The sequence below is a fragment of the Phyllostomus hastatus genome, unplaced genomic scaffold (genome assembly GCF_019186645.2).
Source record: "Phyllostomus hastatus isolate PE091 unplaced genomic scaffold, TTU_PhHast_1.1 phas_scaffold_21, whole genome shotgun sequence".
NCBI lineage: Eukaryota > Metazoa > Chordata > Mammalia > Chiroptera > Phyllostomidae > Phyllostomus > Phyllostomus hastatus.
Window position 1 is genome coordinate 32,949,495 of NW_025334017.1, and position 20,302 is coordinate 32,969,796.

General features: G+C 37.1%; 1 protein-coding gene across 6 annotated transcripts in view; it reads right to left on the reverse strand.

Annotated features, from left to right (window-relative positions):
- The window catches only part of TRPS1 (transcriptional repressor GATA binding 1), a 553,804-nt gene that overhangs the window by 193,215 nt on the left and 340,287 nt on the right, over positions 1-20,302 (reverse strand). Inside the window, exon 2 of one of the 6 annotated variants that reach the window (XM_045861053.1) lies at positions 2,293-2,436. The exons of 4 other annotated variants lie outside the window; for them this stretch is intronic. In XM_045861053.1, the coding sequence (XP_045717009.1) occupies positions 2,293-2,308 (16 nt within the window). In that variant the 5' untranslated portion in view covers positions 2,309-2,436. Of the gene's footprint in view, positions 1-2,278; positions 2,437-20,302 lie in introns of all 6 variants that reach the window. One more of the 6 variants, XM_045861052.1, reaches the window with a different exon arrangement.

A 20,302-nucleotide genomic window follows, 5' to 3' on the forward strand; every position in this document is an offset into this window, starting at 1 on the left:
AGAAGACATTGTCACTTCATAGCTCAAAATGGTAAAATATTAGAATCTCCTATGGTTCACACTCACATGCTAGCTAGCTCAGCGGTGCCTTTCAAGTTAGTGGCATCCGTGAGCAGGGTCAAAATAAGAACCCTGTGACAAATTCCTCTGCCGGGGTCCAATGAATCAGAACTCTAAGGGTAGCAAGGAGATAAGGAACAATTTGTGTTGTGTCAATAAGAGGGCAGCAACAAAGGCTGGTTGAGACCTGAGGTTCCAGGCCTGTGTTCCTTCATCCGCCTGCTGAAAAACAGTGAGTGCTGTGTGTGGCTGTCACCCCAAACGTCTCTTGGAAAAACCCACCTGTGACAGACTAATGAGACAAGCCTTCTTTGCTAGCTGACTCTGCCACAGGACAGATTTAACAGAGTTAGTTACACCGTGATTATCCAAAATGTCCTGAGAAAACCCAAATTAATAACATGTCTCCAGTCGTTTTCATCTATAATTTCTCACAAGTGCTGAACAACCATGCTAGCTTGGGATGTATGGGTGTGCCTTCGCTTCTGTAAAGCTGGTCAAGCAAAATGTTTATCCTATGAGTCACTGACCCCAGAGAATGTACAAGAAGTGGTTGGTAAGGTAAAAATTCACCTATTGAATAATGTACAAACTATGTGACTTCGTACATTGCTCCTCTTATGCACAAATAGTGTGACTCATCCAATAGACATAGAATCTCCTTCCTGGGACAGCAGCAGCCACAACAACAAAACAGTGATAGATAAAGGACCCTGGTTTGGTTTGGTGGGAAGATCCGGAGACAGTGCAAACCTGCCTGGCCTCTGAGGGGTGGGGGAGGGGAGGGCCTGTGGTCTCTGCCTGGGTGTCGCACTATGGTTAGTCCCTGAGCTGGGACACTGGATAACTAATTTACTTTTGAATGTTTGCGTTGCAGTGTCTTATTTCTTGATGCTGACATTTCAGGAGATATCTATTCTTGTGGCAGAAGATGGGAACTTGTACCAACACATGGAAGACTGGGGGGAGACTGTGCTGGTGGTCAACAAAAGCAGAACTAAAACGGAAAGGACACAAAAAGAAATCAAAGGGAAGCTTAAGCCATTAATTATCATAGAAAATACAAAGTTTGGCAAGAAAATATATATCGTTTTAACCAGGCTCGCACGAGACAACATTCTCGTGTACCGAGGACCAGCCGTCCCTGCATCTGAAACCAGGAGGAGTACCGCCCGCCTTCCCCTCCAGAGCTTCCTGTTTGGTTTTTCCACTGCACACAATGTCCTTAGTAATGCTGCAATCTAATCCTTCCGTGGGCAAATGACACACCACATCATTTAAAGTTTAATGTATTCTCCTTAATGTAAACAAAATCTAGCAAAGGTGGCCCAAAATGAAATAAATCAAGTTACACGAAAAAGATAAAAATCGAAACGAAAGGTATGATTCACAAAGAAATGAGAATGAAGTATTCTAATTCATTAAGCTTCTCCTTCCAACAGATTAAGAAAAACTGGTTTATGCCCATTTATTAATGTCAAGGTCATTAGAAAAAGCAGCAATATTTTACATAGCAAGGGAACAAAGGCAAAATACTTACAAATGAATAGATATAATAGAATTTTTAAAAAATTGACTTATTGTTCAGAACAACAAAAATGGATTTTGCTCATTTATTGTTATGAAGAAAAGTAAGGGTCATAGTTTAAACACTCCTCAACCAGCATCTATAGTGAATGAGGGAAAATATGACTTAATTAAATTATCGTCCTTTCAAATTTCAGATCCTTCATCTACCCCAGAACAGACCTTTAGAGTGCACATGACTCACTGATTCCTTATGTTGAATGGAGCTCTTAATAATATATATCGCAAAGAATGTTAAACGGCTAAAACTTCAAAGAAGTATCAGAAAGGTCGTTTGGGTTTTATTTTTTGTTGTGGGGGGGAAGGGGTCTGTTCTTTTTAGTTGCGTTTAAAAAAATATATTGTGGTTAATTTAGTTGACTACACTTTGAAGTAGTTATAGAAAAAAAATAATTTTTTACTGGAATTATATCACCATAATTTTTCAGAATGACATATTATGTAAATATAATCACATTTGCAATACTTCTAAGTGGAAGAAACTCCCCTAACAAATCATAAGTTAGATACCGTAAGACTGAGCCACCCTCGAGTCATTATCTTTAAGACAAATAACAGATTGCAAGATGTTTTACTGTGTGCCAAGAACTTTTCCAGTTAACGTTTTCGCTTGAAAAAAGAGATCACATACTTGTAAAATCATACCCAGCATTGACTTCATAAGGCATGTGGCTTTAGAACGCTTTTTACAAGTATTAATCCTATTAGTCAACTAGCAGGAGGCTAATGCAATTGTCTTAGAAGATGCTCAGAAGACACAGAAGACATTTTGAAAGCTGATCTGTACATCTGCAAAACAAAACAAAAAAAAATATTTTCCTTCCTAAATGATGTAAACACACTTCAATGTATCACACCTAAAACACATTCTACGCCGCCATCACAACAGGCTTGCTTCAAAGACATCTGATAAAAAGCATGAGCAAACCTTGAGCAAGGTCTTCTCCAGCCCCTGGGTTTTAATGCAGCAGCAGGAGAAGGAGGAACACGGTATAAAAGAAAATGGAAGTCGTTTTCACAACAGCCTGTGATGCTGGTGAAATTACTGAACTTCTAAAACCCTGTGAACCCTAAGCATCATAATACTTACCTACCTTAGGGGAGAAATAAAAGGTCTTAATTAGTAAACCTGGAGGGGACATGCTTCTAGAAAAGATACAAAGTGTACATGCTGAGACTGCACAGTCGTAGCTGAAGACAAGCAGTATCCTCAGCCAGTCCCTTGCAGAATCTCAGTCCCAGCCTATACACCATGTGGCTGGGAAAAGAACTAGTTCAGTGCCATCAGGGATTCTGTAAGCCTTACCAAGACTCACAGAAACATTAAACACCATGTATGACATGTGGTAGCTTTCTAGCTATTCATAGTAGTCCTCTATTCCCCTCTCTAAAATATAATTATAAAGTCATGACTAAACCAGCTTGAAACCACCATTATAGCATCATTTTTTATTATCTGAATAAAATTATCAAGGGAGCTATTGTATTAATGGCCCTAATATAATCAGATGTACCATAAATATGAATATATAAATTTATATAAGCAAATATATATATATATATATATATATATATATATTTGCTCACATCACTAAGACTTGGTTATCAATTTTGGCAAGTCCATTTTAAATGTTTTTATTCTACTATAGTGACCGTTAAAAAAAGTTCAAAATGCCAGTTAGAGTAGGTCCACCATAACCATTTAAACAGTGGGCCCTGGCTGGTGTGGCTCAGTGGACTGAGCGCTAGCCTGAGAACCAAAAGGTTGCCGGTTCGATTCCCAGTCAGGGCACATGCCCGGGTTGCAGACCAGGTCCCTGGTTGGGAGCAGGCAAGAGGCAACCACACAGTGATGTTTCCCTCCCTCTCTTTCTTCCTCTCTTCCCCTCTCTAAAAATAATTAAATAAAAAAATATTTTTAAAAATTAAAAAAATTTAGACAATGGGGCTAAATGTGCATTGTATAAAGAGGAGTTAAAAAATCTAAATGAGAGCTGCAAGGCTCAAAACTGCTCAGTTCAGTCCTCTATTTAACGGTGAGCTAAAAATCTCACCTGGGGGCTGGGGTGGGGGCGCATATGAGTGAGCATTCTCATATTCATATCACTATCCATCTACACAGACAGGCACACGGATGCTCCTTCAGAGGCACGCAGAAGCCCAGTGCATACTGTGCCAAGATAGTTAAGCAGGTTAAAAATACATTTATCTTCCTAAAAATGCTCTATTCGTGTCGATTTTCATTACTGATATGTAACACATTCCACTTGCAAAAATCTAAATCCCTACTTTTAATTATTTCCTTCTAAATGAACACTTAAATCTAAAATCTTTCTTTGCATTTTTAACTCTGCTGATATCTCTTACATTTCTTTTTCTTTCTTTTTTTTATTGATGTTCAAGTACAGTTGTCTCCATTTTCCCCGCATCACTCTCCCCAGCCCCAGCCACCCCCACCTCCCCCTCCCCCATCAATCCTACCATGGGTCCATGGGTCCATGGGTCTTTGACGACCCTCCCCCTTCTTTGCATTTTAAGAAAATAGTTTATGATTTAAAATAAAACATGGTCCAGTACTATTTCTGGGTCCTATGTTATAGCATCATTTAGACAGGTTTATATAGTGGAAATAATCAGCATTAGAGCTTAAAATATAATTCTGGTGACGACTTTATTGTACTGATTAAAATGTTTAAATATATAAAAAAATCCTCTTTCTGTAGAAGACTGTGACTAATGTTCTCAAAATGGCACCTTCACAGAGAAGGAATCTGGGTTTCCCAATATTATGATGATATTATTAATTAAGCATTAATGAACTTACTTTTATTTCATATACATACATATACACACATACATTTGTGAAATACACTTGCTCCAAAAAATCGTGCAATAGATAATCAAGTGAATTACTCAGCCAAAGAAATAAACTGTCCTGGTAACTTAAAAAGAAAGCTGAGATTATTAGTATTTATTTCCATTAAAGGAGAACTCACTGAAGGTAAGAGCTATGTTCTTAGTGGCATCTTGGCCCTAAACAAAGTACAAAATCAAAATTTAAGGAGCAAAAAAACGGTCCAGCAGTTATGGGTCCCGTTTCTGAACCTGATTCACATCACCTGCTGATGTGACTGCACCTCTTCACTCAGCTGAGCCTCTGTTTTTAAGCCCTATAATGAGGGAATTACGGTAAATTATTGCTACGCTGCACCCTGCCTCCAAGATTCAATAATGATTCTGATTAATGGCTAAGGAGTGTTAGAAAATCTTTCTCACATTTTATCTTGAAAACCTATATCCAGTATTCTTGATAGACTTTAAATATTAAACCATCAACAACAAAAGACGTCAGAAATCCCACTGATATCTGCCATTCTCTCTGTTATTTATTTCCTCCAACATTCATTCATTCATTCATTCATTCAAATAAATGTATATCCAGCATCAGTTATGTGCCAAACACATCGAGCAACATGACTATAATTTTATTATTCATGATTACTTTAAGAGAGAAGGATATTTTTAAAAAGCAAGGAAGAGGTTATAAGGAACCCCTTTCTCAAAGGAGATAAAACTTCTGACTATGTTTCAAAATATCAGTTCAAACACATATATCCTGAACGAGACTAAAAAGTGAGAGGAGCAAGATGATGTAATGTAACCTCAGTCTCAAATTCTGCAGAGCATGATTTTTGTTGTAAGTAGCCATTCTTATCATCATAGTATATAATAGCACATGACATTTTCTTATTGTTTTTCCATATAATAAAACTATCAACTGTTTGGAATCAAAGCTTAACACACAAAGGAGAGACAGGGTAGTCTCCTCTTTAATATATGTTTTTTTCCATGCCTGTTTATCTCAGCCGTCGAGGAGCACTGAGTTATTAGTTACACATTTCATGAAGCTTTTATTTAAAAAAAATTAAAAGAAAAAAAGAAGAGCAAATTGTTTCTTTTGATCAAAAGTCTTCCACAAAGAATTTAAAGAATTAAACAAGTGATAGCAAAATAAAAGGAAGGTCAGCTACGGGGCCTATACCAAGCTAGATAGCTTCCATATGAACAACATATAAAGTTCAGTTTTTCAAGAACATATGTGTTTGCTCATTGGTTTAGGAAAAAAAAAGATTTGAATGCTGTCTACTCCATATATACAGATCAAAATCAGATTGCTTAAGTGAACTATAAAATGCAAGAGAACATTGTTTATCCAATTCACAAACTCAAGAATTGCTGAGGGAGTTTAAATGTTTTCCATTTCTTCAGATTCTAGGGCAATGCTTCAACGGTAGATGGCTTTTCTTGTAAACGGCTTCAAACTTCATAAACCCAATGTCTGATCCTGTTCTCTGCTATCCACGTCTATTGCATTTGCCCTCTGAATTGATTGTTCCTGAATCTCTAAAGGAATTTTTGGACATCTTAAATCCTGTTGAGATTAAAATGTCATCACCTTCAAACAACTCCCATCAAATAAATCTCTTATTAATTCACATCAAATTAATCCAAAATGATCCCTTCTATTAACATATGCTCCAGAGCACAAAGCCCATTAATAGTCATCTGGACACTAGAACTAACTCGAGCCTCCCTGAGATAAAATGCACACTATTTAGATATCCCATTTCAAAGAGTTCTGATGCTGGCCCAAACACAGTTTACTAGGCTCTTGTTTTATCATGCTATGCTCTCTGTATTTCAAATATCTCATTTCAAGTGTACTAGTCTAGGTAAAAGGAGACAGTCTGGTAATCACGTCATATTTGTCAAAATCAGTCTCCATATATCCATACAATCTTAGAGGAAGAATTTCCTTAACAATTTTACCTGTATAGGAAAACTGCAAAACTTTTCTTTGGCCTTGAACGATTTTATGATAGAAGTCTAACTGGACATATCTGGAAAAAAACGAAGCATGTGCCAATTTCACTAAAGGGGATAACTAAAATAAGACCAGCGCACTTCACGGATTATCAAAGGAAAGAGGCATTCTTTTCCCTCTCACAACAGGTGAGAGGCAAATGTACTAAAAGCTCCAATTTGAATAAGATTACAATGCCACTAAGCACATTAAAAAATGTTACCATTCGTTTCCCCACTCACGTGTCATTTTTCCTTTTGCTTCTCTCTCAAAAACTATCAATTAAAATGATCTAAAATGACAACTGTTGATTCAAACAGGCCACATCGACGCTGCGTGTGCACGCCGGCCAGGCTCCACCCCATCCTTCCTTCTCTGTGAAGAATGTGTCAACTGCTGCGTGGGCCAAGAGCCAAACATAAAACTTCAGTTAAAAAAAATAGGTCATGAAAAAGTATAAATGTGTTGACTATACTGATGGTTATGATGTGATCGACATTGTATTTATATGTAAACTCAATTTCCATTGATAATAAAAAAGTAAGTGCAGTGCTATGTGGGGACATCTCTGACTTTCCAGCCTTTGCTGAAAAATATCTTTGTATATTAAAAGGTGGTTTAATTTTAATATACTGATTTTCTGTGTGTTCATTTTTTTTCAGAGTGCAACTAAACACAAGATTAAAACAATGTTGTGAGGGCATATTAAGTGCTTATACTGATAATACATATATATTTTTAAACACACATATGTACATGTTAAAAATAATATTTAACAATGTGATATTTAACATAATATATAGCATTATGTGTAACATATATGTGTGTTAGATATATATACATATGTATGTTAAATAACTACAGTGAAGGAAAGAAAGTCTGTGTCATCATTTGCAATGGTTTTTGCTCACGAAAGCAATGAGCAACTCACGCACCACTGTGCTCCTCCCTAAGCAGCAGCTGAAAAGGCCACACCCATCTAAGCCGCAACAGTCCAAAGAGCCACCGGAGGGTCCAACAGGTGAGGCACAAGTTGCATAAGGAATCAGCAAATGCACACGGGTAATGAATGGCAAGAAATTAGCTAAAATGTTGCCATGTAAGTTCCAGGAGACCAGGGATCTCTGTTCTCTATGTATTTTTAAAAGTCCATTTAAATTAATAAACAGTACTGATGGATATCTTCCACACTGTGTAATGAATACACACTAATGACATGAAATCTGGTTTGGATATCACCCTAGTTAGTGCTAAATGCTTAATGTAACCAACTTAGCATCATTTTCCCTGCTGATAAAATCAAATTATACACACACAAGTTGGAACCATTTTTTTCCTGTGTTAAGTACATTGAAATTTCCAAAGAAAATTGATCATTTTTTTTTCAATGGAAAACATTTTAAAACTGGAAAGCAGGTTCTGAGAGTAGAATAAATTAATACACTTTTTCCTGATTCTTAGGATGAGAAAAGTTTTATAGACATATTTTTAAAAAAAGAAAGTACGTGGAGAATCCCCTTAATAAGTTGGGTAGGTAATAGGCTTAGAAATCTTTAGCCTTAAGTGCTTTTTCTGCATAAACCATTATTTCAGGACGTCCAGCTAGGCTCTATTGCAGATTTTACTATGTAACTGTTTTAGCACAGGTCACAAGAAATTCAAGTATCTTCTCTACATGCTTCCCATGATATTAGCTTCAAAAAACGAACTGGAAGGCAATTCTACAGTCACATTAAGTCCAGTAGACACTGGACAGTCTGCATCCTCTTTTCAGGCATCTGCAATATATGTCAGCGACTAGAGCTCTGAAAAGTCCTAGGCTGTATAGAGTGGGGAGTCTGTTTGAATTGTATTGGATTTCCCAGTGTCATCCTGCTTTTACGTCACATAATTTCACTTACCCACCAAACTAATGTTCCACTGAACACAGCTGGAGATGCTGTTCTACAAAGAAATGCTTAAGGGAGAAAATTACTGATTTTAAAGCATATGTAATATTGTTAAGGGAAACAGCATTTCTTCATTACCTTGGCAAGAAAATGAAGATGTTTTGATCTGAAACGGACCACTTTAAAGCATCTGTTTCCCCCCCAACATGTTTATCAACATTAAAAGATCAGGATCCATTATCATAAAAGATTTAAAATCAGTATTTTAAAGGAATGTATAGTAGCAGAGGATTACAGCTGTGATAGACCCATGAGTGAAAAAAGGCAGGGGATCAACATCTAGGTACAAAATGATCTCAGAAGTCCAAATTACACATGCAGAAACATGTATGGGTACATGTTTATGTATGGGTACATATGTATGGGTACATGCCCAATGTTGTACCGAGTTCATTGCATAAAGAAGCCTTATTTTTTTTAGTTACTGTTTCTCCAGTTAATCAATTAAAACACTACCATCTTGGATACTAAATTTGTCTTATTCTGTTATAACTTGAATTCTATTTGATTAACATTGTCAGGAACCAAAATATGGCAAAGAGTTTAACAAAAGAGGGCATGTGGAAAGAGGTTGGAGAATGACCTATGATAGCACTGAAGGGCCTACAGTTCACATAGTTATAATCAGTAGTTCCCAAATGCCTGCAGAACCTAGAGAGTGGGCTCCCCTCCGTTATTAATAAATTCCCTTCCTCCCCACTCCACTCAGTCTCCACCTCCAGATTCATCTGTACCCATAACAGAGGGCAGAAAAACCAATGCCCAGGTCACCACCAGGAAACACATTGTCTAGTGGGGACCGAGCCTGCAACTGCAATCTTTTGCAGTAGCTTAGCATCAGTCTGGCTCATATTTCTGGGCGATGCAAAAGAGAAATAACGTGAACAGAGAGTGGCTTCCCCATCTCACCCTTGCAAATCCCACAGTCTAGTTTTATGGGCTCTTGGATTTTGTTTTATTGTTATTGTGCCCCCACCCCCAAAGATTAAAACAAAAGATTAAAACTAAATTTAAAAATAAAAATAGGTTAGAGAGAAGCTGAAGTAAATCTGAAACAGAAGATTAATGTTAAGTTAATTCTAAACAGAAAGCTAGGCACGATGACGAGGTCCAGGTCTGAGAAGGTTACCACACACCCAGGTTACCCAGGAGCCCCGACAGTTCCTACTTCATTCATCCCCTTAGCAGAGAAGAATGGCAATTTGATTCATTCACGTGGGGCTGTGGAATGAGGCTGGAAATTAGCTTGTTCACTAGATACTGTGTACAGGTAATTTCATCAGGCTTTGCAATGGAATGCAATACAAACTTAAGAATCTGTGTAAACACACACACACACAACCACACATACCTTTGAAAAGATTTTCACCACCTGCACCCCAATCAGTAATTTCGTTTACCATCAATCTTTTTGTGGACACTTATCATAACAGACTAAGAGGAAACACACACACACACACACACACACACACACACTTCTAGATTCAGCTGTTTCACCAACAGTCCCTCAAAATCTAATTAAATGTTGAAAGAAATCCAAAGTCAGAACTAGACCTTTTTTAGGCTCACAATCTTGCACGTTGATGTATATTATAACCTGCATTCTTAGTTAATAACAAAAATATTGTCACTCTTACCATGATTTAGGCACTATGCCAGGAGTGCATTATTTCATTTGATTCTCCTTCTTATTGACAATTCTTTGAGTAACATACTTTTATTACCCAAGTGTCACAGATGAAGCAACTAAGATTTAGCACCGGTAAAGCACTCACCTGGCTCACAGACCTAGCGCCTGAAGAGTTGGGTCTGAAGGAGTCGAAAGCCACGTGCGGCCACGTGGTTTCCCATTACATTTCTCACAAACTCTCCCTATTTTTATGAGCATCATTACATAATGTATTCATAGATGTAAAAGTGACAGCACTTTAAGAAACTCACAAGAGAACACAATCCCCCAGACACCATTTGACGAAGATTGTCATCAAATTCACTTGACTGGTTCTATAGCTCTGTCAAGAGGCTATACAATCTCCCCAATATTCTCTTGGACTACTTACGAGGTATCTTAACTTTTGCGTTTGCCTCATTAACACCTAGCACATCACTAAGTTTATCAAATTATCCAAGTTTGGATTTGCTTCTGAAAAGATCTCTATGATCCCCTCAAGCAAAAGTGAATCTTTTCCACTATTATCTATGGCAATTTCTGCACATCTCCTTTTAAGGTTACCTGTCACAACACAATGTAATTAATTATGTGTTTGTGTTTTAGGCTACCTTACTGAACTGTGAAGTCCTCCACCAGAAAATACTATTATTAATATTGTCCTTCGTTAAAAATTAATATATACTCTTTCACATATGTGATTATGTTAAAAAATTATATAAAATAATACTTAAATACCTATACATTAATAATTGTCAAACTTTTCCCAAATGCCACACATGAGAGGCTAGAATTCTATGACAATGATTGTTACAGGGAAATAGAGTAGTACACTGGGGCAAAGGTATAAAAGTTTTTAAAAAATTGAGTGATACTTACATGGCCCTTTCCACTGACACTAGCCTATCAAAGAGCAGATACTCACAAAAAGTTTTTACTGAATAAATGGATGTTAGCACATTTGAAAATTTCTCTATATTGCTTATCTCTTCAAGGAAGGCCTAAATCTCTTCACATAAAAAAGGCTCATGAGAATAAAAGCTAGAATAATGCTAAAGTTATCTATCCACATAATTAATAATAAACCAGGACATATAGGGACCCAAAAAATTAATTTTGTCTTCTTTAGGCTGAAAAAAGAATCAGATATCATAACTCTAGATGTCTAGTCATAGAACCATATGTATAAGCAGTGAGAAATAAGAAATTTTAAATGTATCTTTTTAAAACTGTGAACCACAACTCTCTTGGTTTAATTTGGTTTCTACATATGTCTATATATCTTTACACATGGAAAATATCTGTGGATTGAATCACATAGAGGAAGTTTCTTTAAAAAATTAAGCATACTCTATACAGTAATAATTCTATAATAATGTTACTAAAATCAGTAAAATAAATTTTATAATTTCATATATCTGTATAATTATGTATGAATATCATATTTAATATATATTAAGTGTATTTACTATAATCATATGCATTTTTATATAAATTTAATTTACAAAATTTCCACTATGCATTCTCTAACATTCCAAAATTCAAAATATTCAGTACTGACAGCATAATATATAAAAATAAATAAGAGTTGCCTTTTAAAGGAATACTCTGGGACATAAAAGAACACAGAAAGATCTGAAACATCAGGATCAGACTCCTACAACTTAAAAAATCTAGAATGACATAATTCCAGAAGTTCAATTAAAAGTGCATACACACACTTCTCCGGAATGCTCACAGCATCATTCTTTTGAATTGTCAAAACTGGGAACAACCCGAATGAACATCAATGGTAGAACAGATTAAAAAGCTGCGGTGTATGTCTGCAGAATAGCATGCACAGTCATACAACAGATTATAGTGCGATAAAAATAAACCATGTACAACAACATCAATAAATTTCACAAATGGGACGTTGCGCGTGTAAGACAGGAAAGAATGCATATTTTCATACACATGAATGTTGAATTTTAATGCACATGAAGTTCAAAAACCAGCAAAACTATTCTCAAGTGTGAACAGTCAAGAAAGTCAAGAAAGTGATTAATTCCTGGGAGAAGGAAGGGAGCGAAGAATAGGAAGGGACCCTAGGGAGCTTGTAGGATACCTGAGATGTTTCTCTGACATGAGAGATAGCCACACAAGAGTATTTATTTTATAATAACTCCTTGAGCTACAGACATATATTCTGTGCATTTTTCTGCTAAAAAGTGAGAGTGTGTGTGCATGATGCGTGTGTATGTGTGTGTGTGTGATGTTTTTCAGTGACACAGCAGTTGCTCTGCAGGGACCATGGAGCAATAAGTTGAGAAGAAATCTTTCAGCTGCGGTTTTTTTGCTGGGCAAACCAAGCTCTCCAATGGAGCGGAATACTATCTTGATTACTCAGGCCACACAGAGCCTGGATGTGCCTAAGTAGGCAACGAGGTGGTAGGAGGAAGAAGAGAAATGAGAGAAGAAAGTAAAGAGTTTTGGACAAAAGAGATTTAAAAGGGTAAAAGGATTAAAAAGAGATCGAGATCGGAGGCAAAAACAAGAACAAAAAGCAACAGATACCCCCCGAAGGGAAAGACAGTAGAGACAAGGAAACAGGAGAGGAGAGCTCTCTCTTTGATTCTGCTGCTGGCCATGGTGGTGCTGGAAGGCGGCAAAGCACAGACACATATCTGCAGTTATTAAATGTCTCATTAGGAGACACTACATCAATTAGACCACAGAGACAAACTAAGTCACGAGAATTAATATGCTGTTGTTGGTACCTCTTGGGCACCAGCCATTTGCTTCGTGGCTCACGTAACTCTTCTCTCATTTAGTCCTCACCAAAGCCAGCAAGGAATCTATGAGCCCTATTTTTACGAATGAGAAAACGGGAACTAAAAAAGAAGATAAAGTAATCTGTTAACCTTAGAAGACTGGATGGAATCAATGGAAAACAGTAAAAAAAAAAAAAAAACAATACTGTGACTGTTTCAGACAGCTGACACATCTAAAATCCTGAGTATTTCTATAAGGCTGAATAAAAGCTGTGTTTAAATGAAGTGTGGCAGACTCTGCCTTCATCTGAATCAGTTGTCCTCAATCTATGTCACGAAATATTCCACCTCACAAATCAAATATTGATGGCTGTTTCTCATCTCACATAAAAAAGGTAAGTTAATAGGTAAAATCCTATCTGTTTTAAACTTTCCAGCTGGTTAATATTTTCTGAAGACTTTGGCTTCTCTTATCACGTGGCTGCTAAAAAAAAGCGAACAAGCAGCACACAAACGTTAACAGAGAAAACAGAAAATATTATTTCTCACAATTGTTTCAGGTGGCATGTCATTTTTGTTTTGTAGGTTCAAGCATACATATAATACAGTAACATTTCACCCTACAGAAAGGTCTGTGATTCTGATGAACTTTTTTTACTGTCTAATAAGATAGTGCCAATAGTCCTGTGAATTCCTATTATAAGCAATACAATATTATCCTGGAAATTAATCATTATATTATAAATTAATATGTTCATTTATAGATCAATATACTAATGTATATGTGAATATATATTTATTTAAAATTTATCTCTTCCCAAAAGCTTAATATTGTGTCTATGAAGCAGAAGTTGACACATTTAATTCTCAACAAAGTTACTGTTCACTATTCCATGAATGTGGAGTACTAATGGCTTAAAAATCCACCCTCGTTCATCGGGTTGGAAAATAAAGTGCCAAAGTAACATCGGATATCATATATACATTCTACTTATGGGCAAGGGCACTTCATAATAAAATTTCTAATCAATTAATTCATTCATATAGTATATGTTTATTGAGCATATATGTTTAAAACAATGTGGCTGAATACCAAATTAAGAAATTTTAGGCCCTGGCTGATGTAGCTCAGTGGATTGAGTGCAGGCTGCGAACCAAAGTGTCGCAGGTTTGATTTCCAGTCAGGGCACATGCCTGGGTTGCAGGCCACGGCCCCCAGCAACCGCACATTGATGTTTCTCTCTCTCTTTCTCCCTCCCTTTCCTCTTTAAAAATAAATAAAACCTTTTTAAAAAGATATTTTAAGAGAAATTTTGCTTTCTAAGAAACTAGCTCCTTCTGTCAAAGAAATAAGAATCACAGTAAATATCTCAGTAACAACACAGGAAGAGATAGGATTTTGCACCAAAATCATTAGTGCAAACAGTATTTGCATTAAATCATTAGTGCAAATGCCCTCAAAGGCAAAGAGTAAGTCCTCAATGTCTGCTGTTATTTTTAAGGAGTATTATCATCCCCACTAATTCTCTCCCTTATAATAGAATAATGTGGTCAACAGCATTGGAAACTCTTAAGGAGATAATACTGGAGACGATCCTGAGAGGGAATTAAAAAATTAAAAATTAAAAAAAAACTTTTAAGAAAAAAGAAAACAGCACTTCAGCAAAAAGGAGTAAGAAAAACAAAGGGTTGCTCTCCAGTATAAACATGTCAGGGGACAGTGGAAACCCTGAGGGCAGGGGAAGGCGGGTTGTGTAAAGGAGGTCAAACAAACACAATGAAAGGGAACTAGATGTTTGGTGGTGAGCACACAACAGAGTGTACGGGTACGGTATTATAAAACTGTGCACCTGAAGTTTATAGATGTCAGTAACCAGTAAAATACATACCTACATCCATCAATAACTATCTGGGTTATTAGCATATGTGTTCCAAAGGGTGTGAGTTAGAACCTCAGATCCCCGTTGTTGAGGCTGGAGCACTTGTAGGAACAGGAGCCCACCAGAAGTTCCTAATAGAAGAAATCAGGAAAACTAAGCTAGAGGAGGCGCAACGTGTACACAGAGGAAAGGTCAAACATGAAGAGATGTCCTATCTCCCACAAAATCAAATTATGTTTCAACTCAGGTCATAAATGAAGAAGAATTTTTGTTTAAACCTCAGAAATAGCCCAGATGAAAGTATGGGGTTACTGAGATACATTTGTGAAACATTAATGATACGGGATTATTTAGGCATGTGTGTGTGACTGTATCTTCATCCATTTAAATTGGAGTTATATCCATTAATGTTCTATTTTTCTGCTTCAGTATTTATATCCCTGCCTGGATAATGTTCTCCTGTGGTCATTTCATGTTGACAGTCTCATGACCAAGTAAAGTACCTATATATAAGTAGGTGTTGTTTAGCAAATATTTATGGAGCGTACTTATTGAAGTTGTTATTGAAACTTAGCAGTTAGTGAAGCTTACTGAAAAGACAAAAATAGAGTTAATCAACCGACTAACTTAGCTACTTGACACGCATTTGTTTGTGTCTGAAGTGCTTGCCCATACTTGGTGTTTTATCTTAGCCCTGTGGATCCTAATCCATTCCAACGCTTCAGTTTTCAGACCTGCAGCCTTTCATGAAGTTTTCCAAAGTAACGTAGAAGCAAGCCTGCCAAGATGATTCCAGATCTTTCTTGTCCCACTGGGAGTTCACTCAGAACATGGTGGAAAACTCAATAATAATCCAACTAGTACATTCGGATCTATGTAAACCAGTAGTTAAAATGGCCAAAAAAGGGTGATGGGATTAAGAAATACAAGGAATGTAAATTACAGCATAGAGAATATAATCAATAATATCATAAAAACTATGTATGGGGCCAGGTAGGTACTTGAAACATCAGGGGATCACTTTGTAAAGCATGTTTGTCTAAACACTATGCTGTACACCTGAATCTAATATACAGAGTAATACTGAACGTAAACTGTGACTGAAAATGTTGTTTACAAAGTCACAATCCAAACAGAGAGAGAGAGAGAGAGAGAGAGAGAGAGAGAGAGAGAGACAGAGACAATCTAGCTCACTTTAATTTTAAAAACTACCATTCAACTACTGGAAGTGAAGACTGGTCACATATATTTTAATTGGAATCAAGGTCCATGTTATTAAGTTTTCTCAAATATTACAATAATGAAACAAATAACGTAAAATAAAAGAATGGTCAAGAAGACCTCAACACAACACTCCTCTTTATTCCAGGCCAGATCTCTACAGAGGAAGACCTGGCGAACCTCAGATCGAGGTGCTGAATGTTCATCTAAGATTCCATCTTGAAGAACTACTTCCTGGTAACTGCTCAAGTCTCCCAATTCCTCTCCATCCAGATGGTATTTGTTTTTCAAGTAGGGGCACTCCAAAATCAGGTCATTTTTAGGCAAAAATCAGTGCTCTCTGTGCCCATTTAAAGCAATTACCCTAAGACTCCGTGGCGGAGAACCTGACGATAAGAACACAAAGACAAGAACAAGCTGACCACTAGTTAAGGCCAGGAAGGCACCTTTAGGCACAAACCAACTGCATTTTTAGCCAAAAAATCTGGCACCGTTCTCAAGTTTGAGATAATAGGCCTTGCAAAAAGTCGTGGGCAGAGATCTCCTTGTACTTCCAAAAGCAGCTCCTGGCAAAACTGCCTCTTTTTTTCTTTTTTTTTCTCGGTTGGGCAGAATAAATAAAGACAGACGCACACACACATACTTACAGTTACGCACACACTCAAAGGGCGGCAGAAACACATCAACCAACAGCAAGAGCGGTTGTGATCAGGGTTTTATCCTCTTTTTTGAAATTATCTCTATTGTCTTAGCTCCCACAATAAAAAGTATAACCTGTCTACTTTACAAACTTATTTTTTTAGAAGGAGTGGAGAAGAGGCTGCAAATTAAATACACAGCGCAACAGACGCTGGAGTAGACTGTAAAAGGCAGTAGTGTCTGCAATGGCCGGTTTACTCCCCACCCTCCCCAGCTGACTAGGAGCCTGAGCAGCAGCACCCAGCGTGAGCGCCCTCGCTACCTTGAATGAAGAACGGCATCAAGCTGCCAGCATCGATTTGGGGCAGAGGTACTCACTTCTTGAACAAATGAACTCATAGTATCGCATGCTTTTCAAAAAGAAGGCAGCCAAACATTTTAGGGTAAAAAAAAGTGAATTTGACTATATTTCACTTTTTTAAGCCACTGAAATTGTTGCTTTAAACTGTGTATACTGAAAGTACGGTGTAAATCTAATAGTGGCAGTGGGAAGTCTGATGTCTGTGTCATTTCATGAGAAAAGCACTGGATACAAAAGTTTTGTGTCTTTTGACAAACTAGGGGCCCTTAACTTCTGAAAGTGAAAATACTCAGAACTCTTCAGTTCCACAGTCTGTTACCAAGGAATGTCATAAGCAAAGATGGGAAAATATGATTTAAATATAATCATATTTGCATCTCATTTAATTATCAATCTTATTGCTTTCAGAGAAAAACTTCTCCTTTATAAAAGGCATTTTGTAAAAATTCTTCATGATGAATTGTGAATTTTATGTGTATCTCTCTCCTAATATCCAACCATGTACGTTAACTGGAGATAGGCTCATTAGTGGAATGATAAAACAATATTCTCCGAATTTGAAAAAGGTCCTGTTTTTTCATGACAGAGAATATACATGTTTTTCTTTTTTTTAATTTTATTTATTTATTTTTAGAGAGATGGGGAAGGGAGGGAGCGAGGAAGAGAGGGAGTGAAACATCAATGCATGGTTGCCTCTAGCACACCCCATACTGGGGATATGGCTTGCAACCCAGGCATGTGCCCTGACCGGGAATCAAACCGTTGATGCTTTGGTTCATAGGCCTGTGCTCAATCCATTGAGCTACACCAGCCAGGGCCCGTTTTTCTAAATCACTAAAGGAAACAGACCCTCTCTGCACTCTGTAGCTCCTCCCCATCCCTGCCTTTAACCCTCTTCACAATAACAAAATGAACATCCATTTCCAAGCTTTAAAGCCATCAAGCCTACCATTCAAAATTAAAACCACCAGTTTGTTAGAATTCACAGCAGTAAGGAATCATAGTGCCAATATGAATTTACGTAAGAGACCAAGATCCCGGGAAAGGCCATGGAAATGAATTGTGGATAATAAAGTTACCATATCCAAGACTGCCCACAATACATGTTCCAAAGATTTGAAGGCAATCCAACTTTACTTCATCTTCTTGACTCCTGAGGTGCCCATAAATGCTGAAGGAGGTAGTCTCTGTTCAAACTGGGGTTGGCTCCCAGTGAAAGATACACTGATGTACCGAATACTTGAGGTTCCAGGGGTAACTCTTTCATTTATTCCTGCTCTCCCTTAATTAGTAGGTAGCCCTCTGAGCTTCAGAGACCGACAATGAGACTTATTTATTCATCCAGGTACTTAGACTCGGGCAGTCTTGGGCAATTTAACTATTTAACTTGACTCAATAGTACTGCTTAACTGGCGGGGGGCGGGTGCAGTGGGGAACAGTCTGGATTCATTTGCAGCAAGTTTTCTGTCTAACTTAAAAATATTTTTGAAGAAATATGGTAAAGTGATTCTCCTTCTGGAACCAGATCCACTGACACTGTCACATTAACTCACAGCTTGTTAAATACTGTGCAATCTTTCTATAACATTCTTTGTTATGAGACTAGAATCAGCATATGGGAATTGCTCTTTTCCTGCTAAACTGAAGTCATTACTAACTACTCATCTGTGGCATGTACTCTTTTCTTGCAACCAGGGATTTTAGCTTCACAAAATTTAGAAACTGCCACATTGTTTCTTGGCACGGCTTTCCAAAGTGACATCATTCAAATTTTGGAAAACTCCGTTATAGCAAATACTCGAGGAGGAGGTTCTGGGTTAAGGATTGCCCAGAAGGGGCAGCAGGGTCTCTGTAGAGACCAACCACAGCTCACTCTCTCAGTCCACACCTTCACATGCCTTTCATTAGAGACACGTGGAATTACAATGAGCTCACAAATGCATTTCAAAATGGGTTATCAAATTACCAGAATATGGAAATGACTTCCAGTTACTGAAAATCTGTATTGGAACACAACTGTGATGGGGAGAGGTAAAAGCTCCATGTTTGGTTTACTCGATTTCCAAAGTCAAGGATTATAATTTTAAGTAGGTATACTTATTATATCAAATACTGTATGTATAAACCATAAATACAAATATAAATACAGATATAAACCTACTGACTCATTCACTGCAGAACACAAAATAAATAGGGAACTATGTCTACATCATAAAGGAATTTTCAAAGAATCATATCGTTCAGACCCTCTGAAAGTCTCATTTTGGAACTGAGTGATTTCTGGGACTTCCTCCATTATTTGAATACTTCCATAGCAAAAAAAGAAATTCTAGTTTTCTAATCAATACACTGTGAGCCCTTAGTTCCAGGGCTTGTGAATTTTTTATTCTAACTATAATTCGACAGGAGCATTTGCGAACAAAAACTCAGTATCAGTACTCTCAAGAGTACTTCTTTTCGATCAAATCAAAAATAATTCCAATGGTTCACTGTAATTTCTCCTAGAAATTATATGACATCTCATGTGTCACCTTTAAGATAATAGTTTGAGCTTCTAAACTTAAAAAAACACTTCATTAATTTTAATCACTTTGCTATTTTTTAACAGATACATTTTGTAAATAAATATTTTTATCTCTGCTGTTAAAAGCATGTGTACTTCCTGGCAAGGAAAAAAATAATTCACACACACCGAACCTGGAAATTTAGGACATGTGGTCGCCAGTGATGCCTTGGAATCACGGCACCATACAGCGCAGCCTGGAGAGGTTAGGAAATCACGTGACTGTTTAGTATTCTCCCGGGGAAAAACTGGGTGACCTCAGTAGTAACAAATCATTTTTATTCACAGAGCGCTTCTAATCATGTGGCACATATCCCACATATGAAAAAAAAAGACGAATTCTGAAATGCCCAGAGAGAATAACTAAATATTATCTGTGAGATACTACTAAGGAAAGGGCCTGATGTATTCTGACCCAGTTGCCACAGCCTCTTGACAAATAACACAATGATTAATTCCGAAGGAAAATTCTGTAAGACTCATTTGGGAGAGGAGGAAGAAATTTCATGAAATAAATACAAAAAGTAAGCTGTGACTGGAAATCTTTGGCTTTCAAAAAGGTACATATTAAAACAACATCATGTCTTAAAATTAAGTACTGATATAAATAAATTTAAAATAAAGATGATGGCGTGGGTCTTTAATGGTCCATGGCATGCGCCATAAAAATTAAGGCACGATGTGGAAAAACACAAACACATCTTTCAGTAACTTTTACATTCAGACTGACCTTGAACCCCAAAGTTTCTACAACAG